Source organism: Sturnus vulgaris, chromosome 16 (genome assembly GCF_052056855.1).
Source record: "Sturnus vulgaris isolate bStuVul1 chromosome 16, bStuVul1.hap1, whole genome shotgun sequence".
Lineage (NCBI taxonomy): Eukaryota > Metazoa > Chordata > Aves > Passeriformes > Sturnidae > Sturnus > Sturnus vulgaris.
The window spans coordinates 903,848-921,806 of NC_142258.1; the positions used below are offsets into that span (position 1 = coordinate 903,848).

General features: G+C 47.8%; 1 protein-coding gene across 12 annotated transcripts in view; it reads left to right on the top strand.

Annotated features, from left to right (window-relative positions):
- The window catches only part of ARHGAP17 (Rho GTPase activating protein 17), a 39,984-nt gene extending 22,730 nt beyond the window's left edge, over nucleotides 1-17,254 (top strand). For 2 of the 12 annotated variants that reach the window (XM_014886388.2, XM_088174176.1), the window contains exons 5-20: nucleotides 361-472; nucleotides 671-747; nucleotides 1,412-1,523; nucleotides 2,160-2,228; nucleotides 2,382-2,463; nucleotides 4,537-4,664; nucleotides 5,029-5,140; nucleotides 5,669-5,750; nucleotides 6,172-6,252; nucleotides 6,884-6,997; nucleotides 7,349-7,440; nucleotides 7,563-7,719; nucleotides 8,926-9,153; nucleotides 10,780-10,931; nucleotides 11,576-12,160; nucleotides 16,292-17,254. In XM_014886388.2, the coding sequence (XP_014741874.2) occupies nucleotides 361-472; nucleotides 671-747; nucleotides 1,412-1,523; nucleotides 2,160-2,228; nucleotides 2,382-2,463; nucleotides 4,537-4,664; nucleotides 5,029-5,140; nucleotides 5,669-5,750; nucleotides 6,172-6,252; nucleotides 6,884-6,997; nucleotides 7,349-7,440; nucleotides 7,563-7,719; nucleotides 8,926-9,153; nucleotides 10,780-10,931; nucleotides 11,576-12,160; nucleotides 16,292-16,422 (2,314 nt within the window). In that variant the 3' untranslated portion in view covers nucleotides 16,423-17,254. Of the gene's footprint in view, nucleotides 1-360; nucleotides 473-670; nucleotides 748-1,411; nucleotides 1,524-2,159; nucleotides 2,229-2,381; nucleotides 2,464-4,536; nucleotides 4,665-5,028; nucleotides 5,141-5,668; nucleotides 5,751-6,171; nucleotides 6,253-6,883; nucleotides 6,998-7,348; nucleotides 7,441-7,562; nucleotides 7,720-8,925; nucleotides 9,154-10,779; nucleotides 10,932-11,575; nucleotides 12,161-13,096 lie in introns of all 12 variants that reach the window. The other 10 variants (XR_015807153.1, XR_015807154.1, XM_088174170.1 and 7 more) reach the window with 10 other exon arrangements.
- Nucleotides 17,255-17,959: the final 705 nt, after the last annotated feature.

The following is a 17,959-nucleotide window of genomic DNA, read 5'->3' on the forward strand; positions in this document are numbered from 1 at the left end:
ATGGGATTGCTGGAATTAGGGTGTTAAAACCTTCACATTAAAGGGGCTTAGGAGAAAAATGAAATACTGCATTGAGCAATTTTCCTCTGTGAGATGGGCTTGGAAATAAATACTGACTTGTGTGCCCTCAGGGCTGGTATAATCACCTGCATGTCTGAGAGCCTCCAAAGTGTTGTCATGGCTCAGGAATTCAGAAGACAAAGGTTTAATAACATCATTGCCTGTCCCAGATTTCTCCAGGAGAGCACAGAGCAGTTGGGTTCAGGCACGAGGGGATGCTTTGCTCTCCAGAGCTCTGCTCTGCCTTGAGTCCTTCTGCAGCCAGTGCAGTCCCATGACAATACCCTGTGATTCTGACAGGAAAATGCTGGATACCTGTGGGGATGCAGAGAACAAACTGGCAATGGAGCTCTCCCAGCATGAAGTACAGATTGAGAGAGAAGTTATAGACCCCCTGTGCCTGCTGACAGAGGTGAGACAGCCCAGCCTGAGAGCAGAAACATTTCTGCATCGATGCAGAAACTGAGCAAAAGTGGTTTGTGTCAGTGCTGGTATTAAAAACTGCTTTAAGGAGCCCTGTGTGCTGGAAAGTGGCTATGAAAACTACAACATGTAATTTGTTACAAAGCACCGTTTAAAATTCAATGTAAGCTCCCAATTCTCATTTCAGACAGAGATCCCAAACATTCAGAAGCAGAGGAAGCAGCTTGCAAAGCTGGTGCTGGACTGGGATTCTGCAAGGGGAAGGTAGGAGAGCATTTTAATTTCTGGGTGCTTTTCTGTGCATGTGAACTCCTTGTTGGCATCTCCTGGCACCTGCTCTGATCTGCTGCTCTCTACTGAAATGCTGCTGGGAGCAGGCAGGAGGTGAAAAAAATACAAACTTACATTTAAGTTACACCAGAAAAGGACCCGTGACTGCTAGATCCAAACAGAATCAAGATTTTTGGTGTTCTTACATGCCTGTGTATAATTGGAAAAATGTTGGAAACTCATCCAGTTTCCAGTCCATACAAGTGTTTAACTGAAATAAGGAATGACTGAAGTTTTCACACACCAAGTGCTTTTACAGCCCTTTATGGAACCCTCTCACTGGGAGGGTCCTGCCTCGTTCCTCTCACCCTGGAGTGCCTGTAAATGGTTTTACACTGCCCTGAGCATTGGTGGAGCCATTTTCAGCATGTTCTACCCCCACCTTACAGACTGGGACAGCTGCAGGGTTCCTGGTGATTTTTAGAGTTGCTGGATTATGTCAGCGTGTCATGAATGGTTTTGAACCTTTTAATTCTGTTGGAAAACCTCTGGAACTGTGGGGTTTGTTTCCTGTTGAAAGAAACCAATTCCAAGGGAACCACAAATGCAGATTGGTGTGGAATATTGATTTTCACCAAATGAAACTTTCCTTCCCCAGATATAACCAAGCCCACAAGACTTCAGGAACAAATTTCCAAGTGCACCCTTCGAAAATAGAATCCCTTAAGGAAGAGATGGATGAAGCTGGGAATAAAGTAGAGCAGTGCAAGGTAAGGACAGGATGAGTGTCCCTTGCACACCTCCCATGGGATTGCCCAGTTGTGCAGCTGCAGATCATGTGGCTGTGACAGAGTCTGTCCTGGGGGGATTTTCATGCCAGCTGATCTCTCTGGATTGCTTTAGTTCAATGAGGAACTCCATCCAGGCTGTTTCTGAGTTGGGTATTTGAGATTATTTTCAGTTTCAGTGTGAGCCAGCTATGTCCTGGCTGTGAAGGAGTGTTCAGGGTGTCTGGGTGCTGCAGTAGGAGGCACCTGGAGGAAAATGAAGCTGGGCCATCCCCGGAGCTGTCACAGCTCTGAGCAGTTCACATTCATTTTCACTTCTCACCACCAAATGCTCCACTGAGTACTGAGAACTGAAACCATTTTTATTAGTGCTTGTCTTTGAGTGCCATAAATAACTGGACTGAATGGCAACATGTTCTTGGCTGAAGGGGCAACTGCTTTGCAGGATAAAGCAGAATTAAGATTTTGAAACCACTTTGCTTGAAGAGCACTTGAAGCAGAGCAGGTGCATTAGAACTTCTTAGTTCAAACTTCCTGCAGGCAAAATAAACACAATAAATCTGTCTGTCTGTACAATTTGGGGTGAGTAAATCTGCTCTCCTGCATGTTTCCCAAAAGGATCAGCTGGCTGCAGACATGTACAGCTTCGTGTCCAAGGAGGGGGAGTACGCTCGCTGCTTTGTCACGGTGAGTGGCACTGGGGCTCTGCTGCAGCTCAGCTGGGCACACACACTCAGCTCTCACACGTGACATTTTGTGTGCTCAACCTTTAGTCTTGTCTTATGTGCCATTCAGAAGCTAATGCTCTTTTTGTTTTTAAAATGTGGCTTCTGTTCTCAGTTATTAGAAGCACAAGCAGATTACCATAGAAAAGCATTAGCAGTCATAGAAAAGGTCCTACCCGAAATTCAAGCCCATCAAGGTAAAGTAACCTGTGCTCTGGCTGATGCTTCTCCTTGCCTGTGCCACCTATGCACAATATTCTCCTCCTCTATCTTGATTCTCTTGCATGCAGACTGATTTAATAAGGCCATTTTGATCTGCTTAACAATTCTACATTCCCGAGCATAATTCCATCTTCGTGTTCTCCAGAGTTCTCCAGCCATGTTTAACACACTAATGAAATATGAATTCAGGATCTCTCTGATACTCAGGAGGGGTAAAGGAAGGATTTTTCTATTTGCTCACCTGTTTTCCTTGTGCCCTTTTTTTCTGGCTCTTCAGGCCAATGAAAGTGTTACTGTGATTGCAGGTGATTATAAGGAAAACTCCATGGATTTTAAGGAGCTTGATTTTTTTTTTCCCTCTTATTTTGTGCAATTCTCTTTCCCAGTGTGCACTGCATGTTGGGAAATGGAAAGTTTGGGGTAATGGGTTCTTGTGCTGATTATCAGCTGTTAAAAAAGTGAATTGTGCAGCTTCATTTCTTCCTTAAGAACTGGAACTGCTGCTAAGCTTGCACTGTCAGGGGATTTCAGGTGCATCACTGATGATTTGGGATGAAGATGCACTGTGTGTTTTACTCTCCAAAATATTGGCTCTGCTGTCCCTGCATCTTTGGAGAAATAGGTGAACAGAGTCTGAGGGAAAATTCAGTCTGAGCTGAGGAAGGCTCAGGTATCTTCATCTGATGGAGGCTGTAAGAGATGAGCCAATTCAAGGCATAAATCAGTGGGAGCATTGTGGAAATGGTGTGGGATGTCTGTACTCGGTGTGGGACAGGAGGGAATGCAGGGGTGATGCTGGGACAGCATCGAGAAGGTTCTTTGTGGGTGTGGCTGCTTGAAATTTATTTTTGTTGTATGGAAAGTTTGTACAGAGCAGCTGAACGTTTCAGAACAGCCTGGCCTGCCTGGAGGGTGGCCTGGAGCCATGGTGGCCAAGGGAGCTGCAGTGTAAAATCAGAATCCATCAAGGTTTGGGGTGGAAGGGACCCTAAAACCCATCCAGTGCCACCCCTGCCCTGGACAGGGACACCTTCCATGACCTCAGGGTGCTCCAAGCCCCATCCAGCCTGGCCTGGGACACCTCCAGGGATGGGAGCTGGGACTTTGAACAGTACTGAGGTTGCTTTTCCTGCTGTTTGCTGTAATTTGCAAAGGTTGGGAAATGCCATGTGCATCTCGTGGCGTGGTAATGAATGACTAAAACCTGACAAGGGAGGCAATTGATGTGGTTTTGTAAAGAAAAGGGATGAATTAAATCCTTTGCAAAATCACTTTGCCTTCAGAGCATTCTTTGAAGTCCTCTGAAGTTTTTGTCTTTCTTGGCCTCTTTTCCACATGAAAGAAATAACACATCTATACTAACAATAACCTTTTACATCTGCATTTTTTCAGTTAAAGTAGCAGAAATTGGGTCAGAATTGTAGGAAATTGTAAATTGTAGGAAAGAAGAAATTCACATTCAATTTGGAGAAATTTGTGCCAATTGGAGTTAAGCAAGAATTGAAGAATTAAATTGAAAATTGGAATGTTACGGTGCTGGGCTGTTACCATGGTAGTTCTGATGTGACACACTGGGGCTGTTAACATCCATTGTAATTTGCTGATTTAAGGAATGAACTTTTTATTAACAGCTTAGTTTTTATTCACCATAAATACAGTTAAAACAAAAATCAGCCCAGGTCATTCAGTCTGGACAAAATTTCCTCACAGATTCTTGCAGACTGGACCCAAATCAGTGTTACTGGAACGTGCAGCCTTGTGCTGGCACTTGCTGAGGTTTGTTACTTATAATTCCAGTTATACACAGAATTTGTGTGTGATATTCCACCCAGAAAGATGCAGAAGTATTTTTTTTTTCTTGCCAACCAGCAGCCTCATTTTCTCTTTGCTCATGATCCAAGGGACTTTACCAATCAAGGGCTGTAAATCTCCTGCTGTAGTCTGAAAGTTTCTGTGCTGTACTAGAGGCTTTCTTCTCTTCCTGCCTGGGCTGTAATTCGGGGGTTTGGTAGTTATCCTGCTCAGTGTTTTGATACTCTCCAACTTAGACAAATGGACTGAAAAGCCAGCTTTTGGAACTCCCCTGGAGGAGCATCTGAAGCGCAGCGGGAGGGAAATCGCCGTTCCCATCGAAGCCTGTGTCATGATGCTCCTGGAAACGGGGATGAGAGAGGAGGTGAGAAATTCCAGATCTCACACCAGGGGGAGGGAAAGGACCCGGTGCAGCTCAGCAGCTGGTGCCTGCTGGTTAATGTTGCTTAAACTCATTTCTTCATTAAGTGGTTGGGAAATGTTTTGCAACAGAATAACCTGAGCACTGTGTGAAGGATGCACAGACAGTGAGAGGTAGGGGTGGGACAGAGCTGAGCCATGGTCAGGTGGCAGTGACAGGACACAGGAAGGGCCAGCTGGGTCCTGCCTGTCAGGGGAGGGGCACCAAAGCTGCCATGTCCTCAGAGAGGCTGTTGTAAAACTGGAGCTGTTCCATCCTTGTACCAATGTGGGGTTACCAATCAATAAATGTTATTTCTGTGATGCAGGGCTTGTTCAGAATTGCTGCTGGAGCCTCCAAGTTAAAAAAGCTGAAAGCTGCCCTGGACTGTTCCACTTCCCAGCTTGATGAGTTTTACTCAGATCCCCACGCTGTTGCAGGTACTGGGAGTGTTCTGGATCCAAACCAGGTGTAAATTGATACAGCACAGCTTGGTGCTGGTCAGGTGCTGATCTCCACGGTTGAAGTGGGAGAAGTGACAGTCACCTGAAAGTTCAGTGCACAGTTTGACACAGGTAAGCGTGGGGTGCCCGTGCTGATCACACCTGATGGATTTTTACAATGGTGTGTGAAATTCAGGTGATCATAGTGACACACTGGTCACATCTCTCATGACAAGAGTGTTAACATGGTCAGGGCAGATCAGAGCCATGTGTAAACCTTCAGTAGATCTTTATAAATTCTTTGTCCTGCAGAGATGATTCACAGTTTTATAGCATGTTTCTGTCAAATTGCACTAATTACTGACACCCCCTTTGTGTTAAGATCTGAGCACTTCCACTGTGCATGTATCAGGTCTTGCCACTTTCCCTGGTACTTGGAATTTATTGCACAGATAAAACTGCAAATGTGAGGGCAGAATTTTTCCTGAAGTGTGAGGAGCCAACCTTTCCCTGTGTGCATTGCAGGTGCCTTGAAATCCTATTTAAGGGAGCTGCCAGAGCCTCTCATGACCTACAGCCTGTACGAGGAGTGGACACAAGCTGCAAAGTAAGCAAGCTGCAAACAGCCAGAGAGGAAATCATGCTGCATATTTCTATTAAATTTGTTTCTCCATTGATGAATTCAAAAGAAAGAGCCAAGCTCACACAATTATTTATTATTTCATTAATGGGTGTTTCATGTAACAGCTTATTTTAAATAATAAATAGCTGAATACAAATTGCACAAAATGGGATGAAATATCTATTTTAACCACTAGTGCTGCTTCAGGCTGCTGGCTGCACAGTATTGATGCTCAAACAGTTTTGTTGCAGGTAGAGATAATTCAGGGATCTGACAAGCAGGTTACTGAGTACAAAACATTTCTTTGGCATAAATGGAATTTTATACCATCATCTCTTTGTCACTGCAGAAACAACGAATTTCTGCCCTGAGAGTAAGGTGTTGTGGCATGTTTTTGTCTTTTCAGTATTCAGGACCAGGATAAGAAGCTGCAGGAGTTGTGGAGGATTTGTAACAGATTACCTGAGCATTACCGAGTTAACTTCAGGTAGGTGTGAGCATCTCTTACTCAGCTGTTTTGCACCTCAAAGCCAATCAAACTCAACTCTAATCCAGATGTGCTTTTCTTGGCCAAATTCAGTGAGATTTATTAAAAATAGCTCGTATTTCATGCAGTGGCCATGCATAGGTGGTGTCCTCAAATTCCCTATTGTCAGGAAACAGTGATGCACAGAGCTTTTCTGTTTATGGCTCGTGCTCTGCTCTTTGCTGTAGTTTCCAGTCTTAGAAATCACCTGGATCCATCCTAAACATCTCATTTTTCCTTTTGGTTTTGTATTTTGGAAATGAACCGGAAGGAAACCAGCCCTGGTGATTCCTAGAAGCATGGAATTTCCATTGCAGGATGTGAAACCAGCTGAAACTAAGCCTTCTCCTCTGGAAGTATAATATTTCTGTGGTTCTCTTTTGCTAAGAGGGGGGCTGCTTTCTTTGCTACCCAGCTCAACTTTTATGATTCAGGAGCAGAAGCCTTGGGCAGCTGCCAGGCAGGAAGGCTGCTCATCTCATTTCCGTGTTGTTGGGAGCTCTCTTTACAAATTCTTGAATTTCTATTTACTTGCTTTCAACAAGAAATGCTCATGGTTCCTGCTGTTTAATTACTTCTTTCCTTTTTCAAGGTATTTAATCAAATTTTTAGCCAAGCTTGCCCAGAACAGTGATGTTAACAAAATGACACCGAGCAACATCGCCATAGTCCTGGGCCCCAACTTGTTGTGGGCAAAGAATGAAGGGTGAGTTCTTTTAAAAAGCTACAAAGCAGAACTGGGTGAAGCTGTAGAATTGATAGGTTCAAAATCCTTCAGTCTATTCACAGCAATGCACTGCTTACCTAAAAAATATTTCAAGTGTTCTTTCAGCCCATGCCTCCAGGTCCTTTGAGGCAGGAAGGGTTTTAGGGGTGTTTCCAAAAGCTGTGAATGTTGCTGAATAATCTGGAGTCCAGCACAGTTTCTCCTTCTCTGGTACTGAGGAGTTGATCCATCATGCTTAGCCTAAGTTGTTATTTAGGTAGTCAGAATTTATTTTAATTTTCCTATTTTGCTGGAACAGTGAATAAAGTGTTGTTCAAACCTCTCCTGCAGATCCCTTGCTGAAATGGCAGCAGCCACTTCAGTGCACGTGGTAGCAGTTATTGAGCCCATTATTCAGCATGCAGACTGGTTCTTCCCTGGAGGTGAGTTCCTGCCACAGCTCAGCAATTTTACATCACCCTCCAAGTCACCCTCAGAGCTTTGAGCAGTGAGGCAGCCCTGGGGACGTGTGTGTGAGGAGGCATTCTGTCTGTCCCTCCTGCAGATGAAGACTTCAATGTGTCTGGGGCGTTTGTGGCAGTTCCTGCTGTTAATTCCAACCACTTGTCACACACTGGGAATGATTTTGAATGTGGGACCCTGGAGAGGAAGAGGCCTCTGAGCATGACTGTGGTGGAAGGGGATTTGCTGAAGAAGGAAAGGTAGGTGCAGTTCTCACCTTGGGGGTCCATTACAGCCCTCTTCCAGTGAGCCTTCAATCAGACACTCTCAGTGGTGTCAGGAGAGGAATTTCATGGAAATGCTGTAGATAACAGTGGTGATTTATTTCCTGTTGTTGCAGCCTGAGGATGGCTCAAAGGTAATGTACTGTCACTTCCTTCCAGTTCCACTCCATGCATGATAAATCCCAAGCAGATACTGCTGATCCCAGTTCCCATTCTCCTGGTGCTCTGAGAGGCACTGGAACAGAAGTGTCTGCTGTAGCATCTCTCAGTCTCTAACTTCTGGTATTCCATGGCTTCTCTTTCAAAGCCCATAAGCTGAGGTGGTGTTACCTGGTGCCTTCATGATAAGACTTCTGAGTTGATGATGGTACAGTATTGCCACAGCAAGCAGTAGAATGCTAAAATCCCCCAGTAAAACGTGCTGTTCCCCACATAACATGTAGTGTAACGTTCATTCTTATCACTCATCATGAGTATTCAAGTGATGTGCTTGTTTTTAGCTGTTGTTACCTGTTAGCTGTGACCAGCCACATGCAAATTTGTCAGCACTCACAGAGGAAGAAGAAAATCAGTTCAAGATTCAGTGTTTAACACAAGAAGGATAAAACAATTTCTAGAATGAATGCGCTGTATGCATTCTAAAATCTGCTAGAGCTGGGGTCTGTTTCTCCATTGTTCTCCTTGAAACACAAATAGAATGATTTGGATTGGAAAGGACTGTCAAGATCTCTCATTCCAACCCCCAAATCACAGCCTGTGTCCAGTAGGTTTTTTTTTTTTGAATCCCTGCTGCAACTTAGTGTGTGATAGAAACAAAATTCATGTGGCAAAGTACATTTAGTGAGGAGCTAGTGTGGTACGTAAGGAAATGTCTCTTTACACGTGAGAGTCTGAGTGCTCTGACCTCATTGTCATCAGTGTTTGTCTCCAAATGTACTTGAGTAGTTTGTCCACTGCCGTTTAGCTTATCCCCCTGTGGGGATAAGCCAAATCCTGTTGCATGTGTTAACATGGCCGGTGTTGTGCAGGCAGTGGGAGCTTTAACCTCGTGGTATCAGCCGAGCTTTCCTCGTCGCCGCTTTGCATGTCTGGGGTTTGTCTGGGGGTGGGACACTCACAGTCCTGCTGCCACAGCGCCCGGGGGGTGCTGCCTGCTGTGTTCACTCTCTCTTCTCTCTGTAGCTTTGGTGTGAAGGTGCTGGACTTCCCCTCGACCCCGCGGCGGTGTGGCACTGTAAACAGAAAGCTCACATCCCCCGCCTTCCAGCCACCGCTGCCTCCCTGCGAGCCCCCGGGCACGGCCGAGCAGCCCTGCCCCTCTGCGGGGGCTGAGCCGGGCCCCGGGGCTGGCCCTGCTCCCTCTGCTGCCCCAGCAGAGCAGCCCCAGGCTCCGGGCACTGAGGATGCCAGGTAAGAGGCACAGCTTGTGCTGGCAGCATCTCCAGCAGCAAACCCTGCCCATGGGATGTGCCCAGGTGTGGGCACCATCTCCAGCAGCAAACCCTGCCCATGGGATGTGCCCAGGTGTGGGCACCATCTCCAGCAAACTCAGCCCATGGGATGTGCCCAGGTGTGGACAACATCAGCAGCAAACTGGGCATCTCTGCCCCATGGGATGTGCCCTGGCTGGGGTGGGCAGTAGGAGCTCTCCTGTCATGTGCACAGTTCCAGAATTGGGTTTCTGAAATAACATCCATGATTTTGGGTGTTCCAAAATTGATTTTATAACATCCATGATTTTAAGTGTCCCAAAATTGATTTTGTAACATTCTTGGTTCTAGGCGTTCCAAAGTTGATTTTATAACATCAATGGTTTTGGATGTTCCAAAGTTGATTTTATAACATTCGTGGTTCTGGGTGTTCCAGAATTCATCTTCTAATATCACATACATAGTTCTGTATGTCATATTACATTTATGTAATATGTAAACTCTGCTCTGGAGTTTATCTTCTAAGATAATGGAATTCTTGGGGAAAAAAAATACTGATGAAAAATATAAATACAGATTATTTCTACTGCCCACACTGACCTTCCCAGGCCGTGTTCTAGAGATGTGCACACAGGTAATTCCAGTTTGTTGCTGAAAGAACAAAACCTCCAGTGGCAATGCCAGAAACCTGTTGGTCTTGTTTGTTGTTTCTTGTACACGTTATCTGCATATGTCTTGTTTTGTTTATTTGTCTGTAGCAAGTGTTAGTGATGAGCAGACTTGCAGTCAGTTGATCACATTTCAGGATTAGTTTCTTTAGGACAGGGAGGTCCACAGGCTCTTTGCTGTTGAATTTCTCCCTGTGGTTGTGTCCCTGGACTCCAAGGCAGTTTGCAGCAGCCTGACTTCCCCCGCTGAGGTGGAAGCAGCACTTTGCTCTCAGCTCCTCAGTGGTGTGAGAGCTGTGACAAACCACGTGTGACAAAGCAGCAAAGCCTGCAGTGCTGTCACATGGCAGCCGTGCAGTCTCAGGGTGAAACCCCCAGCGTGGGTTTGATGCAGCACTGACTCTTGTGCACAAAGCTTCTTCTCAGGTGGCATATTTACAAATCCAGCCCGTTTGGAAATCCCCTGCACACCAGTGTTTCCTCCACAGATGGCTTTTGTGGCAGAGGCAGCTGAAATGAGGCACTGGGGGTTGTGTCTGAAAGTTGCATTTAAAATCTGCACAGCTTTGTGCAAGTACTCACAATTTATGAACAGCATCTGGAGAAATGGGGATTGCAGAGTGCCAGGGGGAATGAGCAAAGCTGCTCCTTTTGGGGACTGAATTGCTGCAGTGACTCTGAATGCAGAGTCAGAGAAGCCTGCAGGTGCACAGCCAGGAGGGGACCCTGCCCAGAACCACCTCAGGCCCATCCTCATCATCCCCCACCAGCCCAGCATCCAGCCCTGAGCCTCAGGTGCCACATCCACGAGGGTTTGGACACTTGAGGGGCTGTGACTCCACCACTTCCCTGTGCAAAGAATCGTGTCCAAATATCCGATCCACACGGAGCAGCTGAGCCGGGCAAGGCCCCTCTAACGCGAGCATTTCCTTTTGCAGTGCCTCGAAATGCAAGGACGGCGCCTCTGCAGCCACTCCTCCTCCGGTGAGGAACGGCCAGGCTGGCCCTGCCCCAGCAGCCAGCCCGTCCCAGCTCAGTGTCACCCAGCCCCAGAACGCTGCTGGCCCCAGTCCCCACGCCCTGAGGAGAGGTGTGTGTTCATTTGCTTTCCATGCCGCTGTGTTCCAAGCCTTGACTCGCTGCGGAAATGCTGCTAAAATAACTTTATCAGCATCTCTGCCCTTCCACAGACAGCAGTTTCATCTGTTGGCTTGTCCCCAAGGCCTGGCTGTAAAGCAGCTGTGACTTTTGGACTCTCTGAATGGTCATAGTGTCACCAGTGCTGTTTAACAAACTCTCTCAAAAGCTATTGATCAGTAAATGCTTGGATTTGATAATGCACCATTTTATTTTGATAACATACCTGAGGATTTTTTTTTGTGCTGTTCATTGTTTCCTTTGGGAGCATGGTTTGGAATCGTAGAAATCCAAAATGGTTTGGATTGGAAGGGACCTTAAAACTCATCTTGTTCTGTCCTCTGCCATGGCAGGGACACCTTCCACTGTCCCAGGCTGCTCCAAACCCCATCCAGCCTGGCCTGGGACACTGCCAGGATCCAGGGGCAGCCACAGCTGCTCTGGGCACCCTGTGCCAGGGCCTTCCTGGAATTCCTTCCCCATATCCCCTCTAGCCCCACTCGCTGTGAGTGGGAAGCCATTCCCTGTGTCCTGTCACTGCATGTCCCTGTCACCCCCCAGTCCCTGATGCTGGACTCTCCCCTCTTCTCTCCACAGCTATGAAGAAGCCAGCACCAGCCCCCCCCAAACCAGCCAACCCCCCGCCAGGGCAGCCAGGAACCCAAAGCTCTTCCCCAGCTGCTCAGCCACCTTCAGTCTCTCCAAAACCACCAGCCAGAAGCTCTTCTCCTCCTGCTCAACATGCAAACCAAGGAGCAGCCCAGACCTCCTCCCCTTCCCAGGTTTCTGCACCTCGCAGATATTCCAGCAGCCTCTCCCCAATCCAGGCTCCCAACCACCCACCCCCACAGCCCCCAGCACAGGCAACTCCTCCCCTGCAGCCCAAAGGCAGCAGCCAAGCATCTCCCGGTGAGCAGGGAGCAGAGCAGCCCTGCTCCTCCCAGTCTCAGACTCCCACTCCCCCCGACACGCCCCCGCTGGGGAAGCACCCTGGCATTGCCCCAGCCGTGCCCCCCGAGCCCTGCCAGGCTCCCAGCTTACCTCAGAGTGGCACCTTGCCCCGGCCCAGGCCCGTGCCCAAGCCCAGGAACAGACCCAGCGTTCCCCCTCCTCCTCACCCCGCAGCACCTGGGGACGGCACGGCTGCAAACCCCGCACCGACAGCATCCAAAATTGTCACAGGTGAGTGCATCCTCCCCTCCTGCCGCCTCCTGGGGGGCTGGCAGGGCACAAAACAGCTGGGGGTTAACATGGGGGGGGACCCTGGAAAGCACAAATCCCAATTCACACGGCTCATTTCCAGTTAAATGCCCACCCAGCTGCTCTGCACACGAGGGTGTCCTTGCCGGGGCTGAAGGGTTTGTTGTATTGAACTTTTGTTATTTTTATTTTCCTGTTTGGAAGCTGAACGCTGTGACTGCAGCTCGCTGGGGCTGTCTCCAGTTCAGCATCTTGGCAGTCAATTCTGCTTGTACATCTGCTGCCAAAAAGCAAATATTTAGAAGAGGGAGAAGATGTAGCCAAGGATGGTGGATTTCAGCACATACTGAGATAAGAAAAGGGCACAAGTGGTCACTGACACATGTTCCAGTAGGCAAAACATGCAGAGAATGTTTTACCTTATGAGAGCAGAGCCTTCTGATGTGCATTTCACTTGAGCATCCAGAAGCTGAAGAATTATCTGTATTAAACTCTTAGGTCAATATTTACAGAGCCTCACATTTAAAGTGCAATCCTTGTTTTAAGACAATCATGAAGTAAAGAGAAACTTTTGTCTTCTCACAGAAGCTTCATGAAGCTTGTAGTTCTCAGTTTGATTGGGATAATGTTACTTTAATAAAGACAGTTAATAAAGTTTATTTTTTTTAAATGTAATTGCTGAGGCCATTCAAAACCAGCAGATTTTGGAATGTTTTCCTGCTGAGTCACTGCTTCTTCTGGGAAATTCTGAAGGAGGAGATAACTGAATGTGGGAGACTAATGCTTTTAAATCTCCTTGTAATTAATAATGGTGGAAACTTCCCCATGACACTGCAGCTTCTCTAGAATTACACTAATGTATTGGAATGCAGGGTTATCAATTCTGTGCCTAACAGCTCTACCCCAATGCCTTCACAGGTGGGGATGGTTACTGCCAATAAGGTTTGTACTCACAGAAACTGCAACTGCAGCTCAACTGCTCCTGTTTGTAGCTTCAGTTTGGACCTGTGCTTGGAACTGTGCTGTGCCATCCCTGTGTGCCCATCCCTGTCCCCATCCCTGCACAGGAACTGTGCTCTGCCATCTCTTTATCTATTTAGCATTCTGCCTGCAAGAGGGTTTAAGGCCTCTGCTGCTCAGTTGTAACAGGCCTGTGAACATTGAGTTATTCCTTAAGTCCCTGTAAAGAATTAACACCTCACAGCAGGTCCCCAGAATTATTCCCCAGCTCAGGTGTGATGAGTGACCCATTTCCACCAGGCTCGTTCTCCTCAGTGCAGGCAAAGACAATTTTCCCTCCAATTTGGTGGTTTGTGGTTATGTTTTAATGTAGCTCTCACTCGAGCTTTGCAGTTATTTTTAACCACGTGGAGTTCTTTTGGCAAAACCCAGGCTGGTGTGACCAAACAGTGTCAGAGCAGCCCCAGCAGCACCTGCACCACGGCCCCAGTGCTGGCCCTGCCTGCCCAGGGCAGCTCATGCACCTCCCCTCCCTGCCCTGCTCAGCTGGGAGCTTTTGGGATGCTGCTGCTGCCTGACTTAGCTCAAGGTTTGCCTGTTTGCAGCCAGGGCACTGAAATCAGAATTGCATTGCGAAGTCAGGCTGGAAATCACTGAGATTTGGGGTTTTTGGTAGTTGGAGAAAGAGATTAGCCAGAGAAGCTGCTCCTGCATCCCTGGGAGTGTCCAAGGCCAGGTTGGATGGGGCTTGGAGGAGCCTGGATTGTGGGAGGTCCCTGCTCATGAGGGGATTCCATGATGAAACCAGCAGTAAATGAGCTGCTTAAGCACCTAAAAAGTAGCTTTGATTTTTAAAATCACTCCTGACTGTGCTTTTGTCAGTATATTTAAAATACGAGGATAATTTATTCCCAAGATGAAGTCAGAAGTGAGGCTGGGCTCTGAATCTTGACAGCACTTTACAATGAAGTTAACAGCAGCAGCTGTGCTAATGAATCAAACTTCAAGGAAACACTTAATGTGAATTTCCAAGTGTTTCATAGTTTGACCGTGTTTATTTTCATGGTGGGGTTTTCCTGGTTCTGAGGAAATTGCTGCAATGACAGCAGCCAGGGAGGGTTTGTTTTACCCCAGTGTAATGGGAGAAATCCTTGTGCTGTAATTAACACCCAGCTGGGGCTGCTTCATTAGAATTGGGCAGAGCAGAGAGCCCAGGTGTGTGCTGTGAGCACAGTGTGGGAGCTGCCATGCAGGAAATCTGGGAAGGAAAGCTGCTCAGGGAGGATTCTCCCCAAAACTGCTGGAGGGACCTGCAAGCTCCAGCCTGTTCAGCTGAAATCCCCTTGGGGAGGGGCTCAGGATCACTCAGCACACTCCATGCTAAAGCATTCCCCTTCTCCAGATCAATGTGTTTTTAAAATTCATAATCTGAATTAACACCACCATCTGTCACATAAGAGTGTCTGCTCTAATATTCACACCTGCACATACAAGCACTTACAGACTCACTAATTCACAACGTGCAACTGCTGTTTTTAATTTCAACCTTAATGAGGGAACAGAATTAAGTTGCCAGCAAACCTCAGATAATCCCTGCACAGGAATTCTGAACTGTTCTCAGGATATTGTTGACTCCTTTGTCCATGTACTGGACTTTAGTAATGCCTCAAATTCTATTTATGGTGTTAAAGTAAGAAGCCCTAGAAAATTCTAATCAAGGTTTTATTAAATAATCCAGATGTTTGACCAGCATTCAGTAGGAACTGTATTGGCAAGTGCAATGGTAAGGAAAAGGCCCCTGATTGGCCGACACTGTTGCTAATTGCTAATTGCTAATGATGTGTGTGCTAATTACTAACCCCCAGTGCCCTGCTGTGTGTGTCCCTGGCATGGCCAGAGAGGGGCTGCTGCTGCTGCTCCCATTAACCCACTAAAGCCTTGGAGAGCAGAATGTGAGGCTCTCCCCTCGTGCTGTGGCCATGTACAGAGAATCAGAGCTGCTGTGCTCCGTGCAGAGGCTCCTGCTGGAGCCATGTCCCTGCCCCGTGTCACAAACACTCCCTGCCCTGGCTCCAGGGCCTGGGGCAGCTGGAATTGTCCCTGCCCACGGCAGAGGGTGGGGTGGGATGGGATGGGATTGAAGGAACTTCCAGCCCAGTTCTGGGATTCTGTGCCTTAACTCCCATCAGTGCCAGGCCAGGACAGGCTGGGGTTGGAGCTGCTGTGAGCAGGTGCCAGGACACAGCTCCCTGCAGCTGGGGGGCTCAGGAGCAGGGAGGCTGCACCCAGGGGATGCTCTCCCCTCCTCCAGGTCATTTAGCTCAGAAACCTTCAACTGGAGTTTTCTACAGGAACTTCTGGGTTAACTTCAGGATTTCGTGCTTGAGTTATGAGTCCCAGTCTCTCTAGGATGCCTATCTGCACCTCCTGTGCTTGAAAACAAGGCATTTATTTGGATTTTTTTGTTGATTCAAGTGATCTAAATTACTTCCTATGTGGAGCAGCTGCTGGACTGCAGTAAGGGATGTCATGGCATATTGTAAATCAGCTTTCCAAAATCCTGACAAGATTTTCAGTTACCTTTTTTTTTGAGCTGCTAGATCTGATAATTCTAGTTGCCAGGGCAGACCAGAGGTGCAGCATTTTGTGGTACTTTTTGGACACCTGGGTTTGAACAAAATTCTCTCAGAAGAGGCAAAGACCATGACGAGCCCTGTTCACACAGGAGAGAGGTTTAATCTGCACTGGGTGTAAATAACTTGTCAAACTCCTTTTGACACCATCCACGTTCCTGTTGCTTCTCAAAGTCACAGGTGCTGTTCCCTGGTGGATGATTTAGGTACAAATTATTTTGCTGAGTGTTTTGACATGAAAGTGCAGAGTAGCTCTGCAGGGGCATTGAGGAATCAGATCCTAAATCACACTCGCTGTCCTCCCTCCTTCAGGAAGAAGTGGGTTTTGCTGCTTTGTGCAGGGCTGGAGCAGGGTTTTTTAGAGGAGCAGTCTGAGCTGTTTGTTGTGCTCAGCCCTTTGTGCCCACTGCTCTGCTCCAGGAGCCTCCGTTGATCTTTGCTTTCCCTTCTCTGTGTCAGGAAGTGCCCAGGAATTCCCGGGTGAATGAGCTGCTAAACTCGCTGTTCCCTTTTTGTGCAGACTCTAATTCCAGTATTCCAGAACCACTTGCAAACCCTCCTCCAGAGCTTCCTGCAGAGGCAGCGAGCAGAGAGCTGCACAACCACGTCCTGCTGGACATCGACAACGACACGGAGAGCACGGCGCTGTGAGCGCTTCCCCGGCCTCCCCTCCTGGGGGAAAACCCCAGACCTGACAGGGAACAGCTTCTTCTGGCAGCCTGGCACAGCTGGGCACAGCTGGAGCCTCCTCCTGGGGACACTCACCTCCAGCATGGCTGAGCTTGGAGGAGACCTCTCCAAAAATCGAGCCCAACCTTCGGCCAAGCTCGGGGTTCGCCCTCAGAAGAAGTTGAATGATCTGGGTCTGGACAATGGTTTTCAAACTCTTGGATGGAAGGAAGGAATTCCTGCAGGAACTCGCCTGGGAAGCGTGGGCAGTGCTGCTACAGGTGGTATTAGCAGAAATTCCAACAGAATAAGAAGCAGAACATTAGTTATTTAAAGTGCATGTCTGTATTAGGGCAATAATCGTTCTCTCAGCACGGTTAGAGGTTCTTTGTAGTTCTTAGCCCCTACCAGGAGCTGCCTCCCAAGGGCCATTCCCTCTTGGATTTGCTGCAGATTCCCCTCAAGCCATGAACCAAACCCCTGCCCCAGTGCTGGTGGTGACTGCTGGTTCTCAGTCACCCTGTGGAACTGTGGATGCATCCAGTGCCTTGAAGGACTGTCGTGCTGTAGGAGGAACTTCCTGTCTCTTTAATCATTTCATTGCTACTTAGGATCAGTACTTACCCTGATTTCATAGTTATTTGTATTAACCTGCTTTGTTCATGTGCAACTGGCAACTGTTTCACGAGGAAACCGTGGAAATGGGGTTTGTGCTTTTGTTGAAAACGGTTGAATTTTGAAAGAACTTTGAAACAGCTGTTTGGATTCAGCAGTTGAGTGAACATTTATAAAATTAAAGATTGTTTTTTGTCAACTTAAGGCATCTTTATTCCAGTTTTGTTGCTTCCACTGGGCCCTGAAGGTCACAGTGCTCCCCTGGACTGAGTAGCTTGGTTTATCCTTGAGGACTTCAGTGGGAGCACTTTGGGACCTTCCTCTCACACCAGCCCTGTGACAAATCTTTGTAACTCTAAATTCAGTTTGATGAGCCACAGTCTCCAGTCCTGTGACTGATTTTGATATTTATCCCCCAAACTGTGCAGTTCCTCTCTCCCCCAGGTTTCCAGCAGTGTTTCACATGCTCAGGGAGGGTCCCCAGCTCCCCTGATGTGGTTTCACAAGAATATTTTCTGGTTCTGTGGCCTGCTGCAGGTTTCCAGGTGTTCCTGCATTGTAGGGGCTGAGGTTTGCTGGACCCTGCAGTGTTTAATGAAGCCCAGCAGCCTGGGGAGGGGGAGCAGAATGTGCAGGGAGCTCCAGGACATGGACATGGGGCCCAGAGGTGTTGGCAGCGCCCTCCCATCCCCACACACGCCAGGCAGGCAGGCAGGGACCAGCTCTCACTCTTTAATGTTTCTCTGCAGCTGCACAAAGCCCCAGGGCCAGTGGTGGCCCCAGGCCAGGGTTCTCTGTGGTGCCCAGGTGATGAGGGGCTGGCCCTGGGCACCTCTGCACACCTGGTGGGGTTGGGCTGGTTTAGGTCCTTCAGGTGCCCCTTGGCTGCAGTTTTGGGGCAGTT